A 9,768-nucleotide genomic window follows, 5' to 3' on the forward strand; every position below is an offset into this window, starting at 1 on the left:
GCCCTCTATTAAAAGTGTTTGTTGTTCATCTGCAGGCTTGTTCACAGTGTAATTATATTTATCGATATTTATCGATAATTATCAAGTCTACTTGCCCATAATACTGTAGGATCAAAGCAGTGGCTTTCAAAAGGTAATATCGATTTTCGTAGGAGTCGATCTTAAGGGCAGGTCATGAGACGTATTGCAAATTATATTAAAAATAAGAGTCCTAATCTAAGCTCTTAGAATGCAGCTTTTCCGTCCTCAAGTAGAAGTGTTGGCTGTCCACTTGCAGAGCTTGGCTGAGCTAGCTTTGAAAATGTGCGAGATAAAGATTTTCATTGAAGCGGTAATAAATAATGCTTAAATCAAATTATTTAAATTTTTGACAAAAATCAATGAACGAAACGAGAGTCAAACACGTTTATAATTAAATAAGAATTCGCAATATAGAAAACACCTTCACCTTCACCCCAGAGCCGTTCCGTGACTCCGTGAATGTTTGTTGAATGCTCACAGCACCGTCTACGAGTAGTCATGGGAGATTTGTGCATCAAGCACAATCCCAGAGAACTGAGCTCTGTTTATAGTCTTATTCTTTCGGAGAATCAGAAAAAAGTAAATAGCGTTTGCCATCTCCCATAATTATCGTGACATACTTCTTTGAAAAACAAATAGGAATGTCGCAGTCTCAGTCTCAGTCTCCGAGTGCACAATACTTTTAGTGGACTTTTCAGATTTAGCTATATGAATTTGGAGCTTACTCGTTCTTAAAATTAGCTATCAGACAATTCGTATATATGCATATATATTAATAGAGATAACAATGTTGAGAATACATTAAAAGTGGGCTTTTCTTAATTATTTTTCAACATTGTCACAGAATGAGTTTTTACAGAAACTTTGCGAATCTTATGGTCGCACTTAAGTTTATTTATGAAAGTCTGAAGGGGCTTAAAGAAAGTAAAATAAATTAATAACAATTAAGAGAGCTCCAGTCAGGAGTGCCCGACTAGGGGATATCCTGAACATTCTTCTATCAACACCAAAATGAAAGATACTTGATCTGTATTTCGAGTTTGGTAGATCCAGCTCTGAAAACCTTAGGAGTTCGATATCGAAGTTTATCGATTGCTTTGGAACGGAGCAAGCTATCGTTTATCGTAAGCACTAGAAGGACCTACGTTCAAAATATTAAGTCTTTATAAGGTCTAAAAATGATGGGCTTATAAATACGAACAGACATGCAGACATGGCTTGATCGACTCGGCTATTGATGCTGACCAAGAATATATATACTTTATGGGGTCGGAGATGCTTCCTTACGAATGTTACATACATTTGCACAAAACCATTATATCCTTATTACCCATTTTCAATGGGTTCAGTGTGTAGTCCTTTACAAAATTTGTGATGATAATTTGTAACTAAATGTTATAAGAAAAAAAATGGTAATAATATATTTTAAATAATTACTAGTAGATATGTATAGTAGACTGTAGCAGACTCTCATCAACCAATATACTCTTTATCCCATTGGCTAATACAAGAAAACTATTCAATTCCAATTTTATTACCTTATTATTAATATTAAAAATATAAACTATAGCATAACTAACTATAGCTATGGCCTTCGATTGAGACAATATTACCGGTTCAAGTTCAAACCTTGATCCTTAATTTCAAGTGTAAGAATTTCTTAAAAATAATAATGAAATTTTATAGGCCTTTTTCCTTTTCCATTTCTAGAATGAATTGACTGTACATAAGATCCTTGAGGAAATAATATAGAAAAGGAAAGTAGATTTATATGGGTCTATAGAACTTAATCAAATTCATGCCTGTTTTTAAGCATTTTGGAACTGGCCGTGGGGCATAATTATAATAAGGCAACTTTTTATTGTATATTGAATTAGATATTTACAAATTCAGATAGCGTATTAAAGCGATGATATCTATTATATAATTGTTAAAGCAATCACAAAGGTTTTAACTACAACTTCCAATTAGTTAAAGACTATCGGAACTGGGGGAAACCTTCATCTCATTTCAGAAATTGTTGCGTGCACTGACGAGTTAATCTCCATCAATTATTGCATAAATTGAATGCAACTAATTGAAAATAGTTTAAGCTAATAATAAAGATATTTAACCCCTTATCTGGCACACCCCCACCCCCGCCCCGGGCATGCAGCGAAGCGAATCAAAGTGGAAGTCGTAGTCGGAGTCACGTGATTGACAAATTCTTCAAATATTTTATTGTGCTATTTGTGGTAAAACGTGTGAATTTCCAACGAAAGGCGTTGCTTCTTTTGCCTTGCTCTTTAGTGTCAATGGGCCACATTTTCAAGGGGTCAGGTGGAGGGACAATGTGAGAGGGGGAGGCGGTGGGAGAGTGAACAATAACCCTCCATTCGCGTGTTGTCTTATACAGTTGCTGTTGCCATAAATTGTGTTATTTATTTTAATTGTTCCTGAACATTTTTCGCCGTCTCTGCTGTTATTTATTTTATTTAATTAATTTAATTAAATTTTACTTATTTAATGTTTACAGAACAACATATAAGCAGTTGGAAAACAATAATAAAATAAATATGACGAAGAAGAAGCAGATGAATGAAACGCGCTCCGTTTTGTTTGCACTTTTCAGTTGCACTCGACGTTTCCTCTTATTTGATTAAATGCTGTTCTTTATTTAATCAAATGAAACGAATTCAATTGAAAGTCAGTACAGGAGCTGTCCAGGTGAGAAAGATGTGGAAGGGGGGGGGGGGGGGTGAGGGGGGTTTTAGCAGCTTTGCTTGTCAGCGGGGTGCGACAACCTTTTTTTTTATATTGAAAATTTTTTCTGTATTTTTCTTATTAATTTATTTTTTTGTTGTTTCGTTGTGTTTTGTTGTGTTTTGTTTTGTTACATTGCCGTAACTTCTTGACAATCTTGACAAATTAAAATGCAGGCAAACAGAGGCAACAACAACAATTGCCAACGCTTTTGTGTCAGTGTATGTGCGTGTGTGTGTGTGTGCGACATTTAACTGTGAAAAACATCGAGCTGACATTCTATTTGCATTTCGTAACATTTATGTGCATGTGTGAGTGTGTGTGTGCGTGTGGGTGTGGGTGTGTATGCTTGTGCTTTATACAGTTATATAAATGCGATAAATAAGATGCCTAATTCATGCAATTTACGTGGCAGGGCCAACGTGACGTATGAGTGATATACAAAGCGGCTAGCAAATTATCAACAAAGGAAGTGCACTGGAAAAGCCTTCGCGACAATGCACTGAAAAGCTCTGGGAAAACAGTTAACGGCAGTACGACACCCATATTTAAAACTGTAGTTTCTCAACTGTCACAGTTAGTGTAACTCGCATCCTGTGCTGAGAAACACTTTTCGTTGCACACGCAACGGGTCCGTCAAGGCAATCAAATGACCACTCTGAATATGAATACCTTTTAAGTACACCTTAGTTTACGCTAACCTACAGGCAAGGCCCACAATAACGAACTCGTCGTGTCAATAGGACATTTATTATTATCAGGTGGTTTTCAATTGAAACTTGTTAAAAACTATGAGCTTTAAGCTCTAGAATTCGTTCTTACAAAAATAATATAATTTTTTTTTGACTCAATTTTGAACGCAATTTTAACTTTAAAAATTTATTTATTTTTTTTAATTTGTTTTATTTATAATTTTACTGTTATTTGAGGAACAACATAAATTAAATTAAGATGAATCAATGCTGTACAACTTATTCTACAGTTAAGTCTAACATAATAAAATGAACAAAAACAGTTTGGTTATATTAACCGATCTGACGGAACGATTGGTTGAGATCTCCGCAATCTCCTCCGCATTCGCACTCCTCACATCTTACGTCTCTCTGGAAGACGCCTAGCCAGTCGATTGGGATGATTTCCAAGTTGCGTGATATAATTCGCAGTCTGTATGCTTATTCCGTCCCCAAATTTTGCGCACGCAAAAGGCCTGCCTTTCCAAAAGGCAGCACAAATAAAAAGAATTTCCATTAACAGCTCATTCATAAGTGGGATTTGAGCCCGGATCCTCGTTGATCTCTCGCCTAATTAGAGCTACATAAATAATCCTTGTACGAGGAATGCAAACTCATATAAGATAAGTTTTATATGCATATCTACGTGTATTATTCGTGATTTGACCGAATATCTCCTTTATTTTATCCCATCTTTTGTGTTATATGTGTTCTTAAATATGGGCTTTGGCTGAGCTGTCGACACACAACCTGTTTACTTATGACATTTTATTATTATTATTATTAAATTTATTTTAGCAAAGTCTGCTGACATAAGATTCTTAAAAAAGCCATGCAGACAACCTGTTTACTCCTGGTGTTTATTCCTTTTTGTGGTTAGTTCTTATAGCTAACATTGACCTCAAGCCGATCGGCTTAAGATAAAGTTAACATTTAAGCAGGTCACTTAAACACTTTCTCATTTTATATCTATGACAAATATATTAATCTCGCATAGGTAAAAGAAATATTGCAGAGCAGATGAAGCAAAACGAAAATCTTTCGTATAAATATTTAAAACAAGCTAAATAGTAGGGCGACGTTTGTTATAGGAAAGTTGGACTGTATTAAATATTTATAATGGGTGTATAGGTATTCTGTATGTTATTGTATTTGAAGCCAAGTCCGCAAATAACAGGTCACGACCAGTTTGAAGCGCTTGCAAGTCGAGCGGCAAGCAAATAAGTAGTTAATAAGTATTTATGATGTAAACACGGAGCAGCTCACAACTGTCTCTATTATTAGTATTATTATTTTACCAACCAGCATACGAAACTATATAGTGCTATACTGTACGACTATAAAGTCACATAAATGTCTGTAAACTGTTTATATTTGCATCCACGAACAACCCACCGACTGGCCAGGCCACAACATCCATCACACCTTCGACACCTCCAGCGATACGATCTCTCCGACCTGAACGTGTGTCAGCTGTACAATCACAGACAACTTCGGGCTGTATTACCCTCTTATCCCCTTCATAGAACTGACTAGGTATCAATTCGATAAGACAGCTCGGGTTGCTATAATGTTTAGGGCGAAGAATTGATCAGAGCATAAATATGCCACAAATACCCTATTATTAATACCAATAATATTATGGTGGGCCACTAAAAACTCATTTATGTTTGTACTCTCGTCAGTTCCCAATCTAAATATCGAAAATATCCTCGACTATACCATCATAAAAGACTGGAAAAATTTATATCTGTGGTTTCTTTCTTAACTAAAGAGTTTGATGGCTTTAGTCTGCATTACGTCTGATATGGGCGTGTTTTTCCACAACAGTCATGACTCTATCGACTGACGACCTCTAGAGCTTGTGTGAGCCCTCAAAATTGAGTGCGTAGTTTCATAAATCTTAGCGAATCAAACATTTTAGCCTATAATCAGTAAAAGCTGGGAAGCTGAAATTTTCCCTGTAGTTACTTTAGGTGATGAAGATGCACGTTGAGACGGGGTTTCGGGAAATTCCACCCGAAAGTGTGGAAAAATTGCGGAAAACGTTTGTATGAAACTTTTTTGTTTAGCATCCGATCGGCTTCAAACTCATTTTCAAAGATCTTTGTTCAAATTCATTGGAGGGGTGTTTCACACTTTTCGAAAAATCCACTCCTACTTGGTGGAAATGGGGGTCAAAGATTTGGTGCGCTCAAATTCATATCCAAAGATCTATAGGAAAAATCACATTTTTCCCAAAATCAAAGCTTCCTCGGTAGAAAGTGCGAGTCAAAGATTTGTTTGATGAAGTTTTAAGTTATGTCCGATTTGCTTCAAACTTATTTTCAAAGCTCTACATAAGGACTTAATGTGTACGTGTTTCAACGATTTGGGACACGTACACCCGCAACAGTGGTAAATAAGCGAAAAACGTTTGTATGAAAGTTTTTTGTTTACCGTCTGATCAGTTTCAAAGTCATTTTCAAAGCTTTTTGAGAACATTTACTTTATACGTGCGACGGGCAAGGCCGGGTAATACCCGCTAGCTATTGAATATTGTAATTTTTTCGGCACAAATATATCGAGTAAAATGTCTAGGGTATAGACTGTGAAGAGATAGAACGTCATGTAAGCGAAACACTCATGAATTGTCCGTCTAGATTTAATTGATATTTACAATATATGTATATGTGTATATACATACATATACAAATAACTAAGTACATTTAAATGCCGTTATTTGTTGAGTATTAAATTTGGGAGCCTCAACTATTTGCTTAGTTAGTTAATATTACGAAACAGATAATGCGATAAGTGCGCCATACACTCTCCTTAATATATACTTATATTTATGAATATCAGGTAGCTATACCACTTGATTAAATTACTAATTTCAGATATTCAGCTACAAAACTCAATGCTCAAATAACTGTGTTATCATAGAGGCAACTGTGAATAGCGAATACTCACGTGTAACTGGTAATTACACATACCCTTTAATCAAAAACTCAGTATAATGGATTATTATAGAGTTGTGACAATGTATGTAACAGTAAGAGGAAGTTAATTATAAATATTCTTAATCGGAATCCAGTCGCATAATGCCGCAAGGCTTGAGAGGCAAACAAAGTAAACAAAGCGAGTCTCAAGTCACATTTCGTTGAAATACTTAATTTAAATTGTTGTGCTTTTTAATCGTCTAGATTATATCATCTAGATATACTAATGCAGCCCTAGTCCCATAATTTGTTTTCTTTAACCTTAAATAAAAAATACAATTTTCAAAGTGTTTATATTTTGATTGCATTATGAAAATCTATTGATTGATTTATATGTTAATCTTCTTATTACCTGGCTACAGGGTAGCTTATAGTCAACTTAATAATATGTACACATCGCTGCAAATTCTTTTTAATACATATTTAAACCTGAGTACAGGGTATATCTTAGTCGATTACATCATTCAATTGTACGGTTGTGCGTGGGCTACCTTGCCAAGTGCAATATTTAACAATGAAGTCCTTAATATATGTGATTATGATCGTAAGCTTACCTTTAGCTATACACATCCATACTTATTTATACATATACTATATACATATATATGAATACCCATATCTCATAGAGCTTAAACAAACTTATTTACTTAATATACTCTGGTAACACTGTCTCACAAAATTCAATTTTAACATAAGGAATGCGATCTTACCCGATTACAAAGGAGCCCCAAATGGCAACTTCAAAGTTTTGAATAGGTTTCTTTTGTAGGAGATGAGAGATTGGCATTTATTTGATCATAAGTTGCGTATTGCATAACCAATATAATTAATAAAGAAAAGCTTTGAAAAAGGTATACAAATAAGTTCTTTCAAAATTTGTTTCAGTTTTATATTTATATTTAAATATTTAAGCGCTGATCTTGAAAGAAAACTTGCCTGAAAAATGTTGGCCAATGCTAGCTTTTTTGACTTCAGACTTACTGAAATTAAAATGATGTGTAATATTTTTCACATTTTATGCACGATAATTAACAATTACTTTCGCATTAGCTTATATTTAAAAAGCGGCTTTAAGAATCGCAATTTAAATTTGATAAGCAAAGGCTTCTTATCATTTAAAAATGAGTGTACCATAGAAAACTGTTTGAAAATGATTTTTGTTCTGCCAACTCGCATTTTGGCTGGTGCATAGTGTAAAGTGGCCTTTCATTGGATTTTCATGACAACTGTAGCAAAATGAAGCGAGTAGGTCTTACAATTAATGTATACCAATGCCAATGGCAACTCGACCACGTGAGATACACCCAGATAGTGGGCCAGGGAATCCGCAGAAGAGAACAAGTGCGAGCTGCTACAATATATTACCGAGTGTCATAAATTCTCCGGGTGTTTGGGCATCACGCGCCAACGGATGAGAAATAAGAATGAGTTCAGTTGCTGAAATGGCGCTGACTTTGAGCCGTCGGTAAATAGCAATGGGGATTACGGGAGCTGGGATTACGAATATGTAGATATTTCGCTTATCAAGTGCACAACGGCCTAATGAGAACTTTGGGTGGCAAATTACGCGACATTTTTGTGCATGAATATGGAAACTTGTTTATTTGCATTTAATTTAGATATAAGAATAATACGGCCCATTAAATCAGTGAAAAGATCAAATAAACTGCCAACGGGGATGCCAGCCACAAAATGGAGCACATTCAAAAATCTATATATAGAGCACACACAACAGCAACAGTTCAAGAATATCCGCTGATATAAGTTAGCATCTGTGTATATGGTCAATATTCAGATGACATTATTAGGGTCTTCAGGCCAAGCTAACTGTGCAGTAGATCAGCAGACAGGTCTTCATATCACCGGCACTGAAGTGCACCACGGCCCTCAGATTTCCCACGATGTCCCAACGGGGCATATTTTCCACTAGCATGCGATTGGAAACGTTTGTAAAGCTGTAAACTTGCTGAAAGGGAAAGAAAAATTATTAAGATTATTGTTAAAATTATTATCATTATTCGCATTATTAATATTATTATAACCAGCTCAAGGGGCTAAGCGTCAATCCCCGTAAAGATCGAACACAAAATAAATGTGAAGGTTATTATAATTATTATATATCATTTTTTTAATGACTTTGTTTTTTACTGGACTATGAAATTGTTCTAACTCTTCTGCACTTTTCCCAAGTATTGAGAATATGTAAGGCTCAAGGTCTTGCAACACGATCAAAGCTATAGTTTCCAGATGTGCTTAAGATCGAAAACTGTCGCTTGTTAAGGTATCTTGCTTTTCAGCTTATACTGCCAGTATATTCAAGGCTATTCTTCTATATGCACACATTGGAATTCAGAAATCAAAAAGGACATGACAACATGAATTTGCACTGTTAGTGCATTTTTGGGTCCACCCAAGACTTATCAATGCGGGTCACTCAAAATGCTGTACAAATAATTGGATTTGAATGGGGATTAACAGATGAAACACTTACGCCTTGATGTGGCGGACATGTGCGCTGCTGCCTGGGTATCTGTGTTATATAGTATAGGTGCCAGAGCTCAAATGGATCCTTAAGGGACTTGCAAAAGTCGTCACGCTTTAGGGTCACAAATGTGGGCACCCACTGACCACGCTCCCAGCGGCTGACATCCACCTCGAATTTAATGGGTACGTGTGGCAGTGCCTGTTTTACGATAATGTCGCCGCTTATGTAAAGCGTTTCGTAGTCACTGTCGAGGACAGTCGTGAGGCGGGTTTCCACTAGCTCACTCAATGCCATATTGCCCTTGCCCTCCGTGCTGCCGCAGGACTCCTGGATCAACTGCTCATCAAGGAAAACATTGTAGTCAGCGGTCTGCAAGAAGAGAACGAACACAAGGAGTTCTTGACTTTGTGAGGGGTAGGGACAAACTCACCTCAGCGCCATGCAGCAGCAGAGCTGCCAGCAGGTAGACGATGTGGGGCAGTCGTGACATTTGGACACACACAGTTGCTGCTGTGTTGCAGATGCAGCAGATGCAACAAATTTATAGCCCATTTAGCTGCCGCGGCTAATTGGAGGCCAATTAGATTTGAATGCAAGCGTATTTATCGCAGCGTCTATCGGCCTAATTGCCAAACAGCCCAGACCCATTTAGCGTTTAATTGCCACTGATTTCGATTCCGATTTCGATTTAAATTTTAATTCCAATTCCAATTCCTATCCGATTGCCACTCAGCATTTTACAGTCGTCGCGCTTGGCACCCAAATAAATAGATGTCCCGCTCGGCATGCCGGCGGCGTAGGCGCTAAC

General features: G+C 36.5%; 1 protein-coding gene across 1 annotated transcript; it reads right to left on the reverse strand.

The window, feature by feature from the left end:
• Positions 1 to 8,070: 8,070 nt before the first annotated feature.
• On the reverse strand, positions 8,071 to 9,462 carry LOC135440631 (uncharacterized). The gene is made up of 3 exons (XM_064699910.1): positions 9,391 to 9,462; positions 8,967 to 9,329; positions 8,071 to 8,441 (listed from the first exon to the last, which is right to left on the reverse strand). The coding sequence occupies exons 1-3, from the start codon at positions 9,448 to 9,450 to the stop codon at positions 8,289 to 8,291; spliced, it is 576 nt and encodes a 191-aa protein (XP_064555980.1). The 5' UTR covers positions 9,451 to 9,462; the 3' UTR covers positions 8,071 to 8,288.
• Positions 9,463 to 9,768: the final 306 nt, after the last annotated feature.

The sequence above is a fragment of the Drosophila montana genome, unplaced genomic scaffold (assembly GCF_035044405.1).
Source record: "Drosophila montana isolate Dmon_TW-CO22-7 unplaced genomic scaffold, ASM3504440v1 contig_1624_1, whole genome shotgun sequence".
Taxonomy (NCBI): Eukaryota; Metazoa; Arthropoda; class Insecta; order Diptera; family Drosophilidae; genus Drosophila; species Drosophila montana.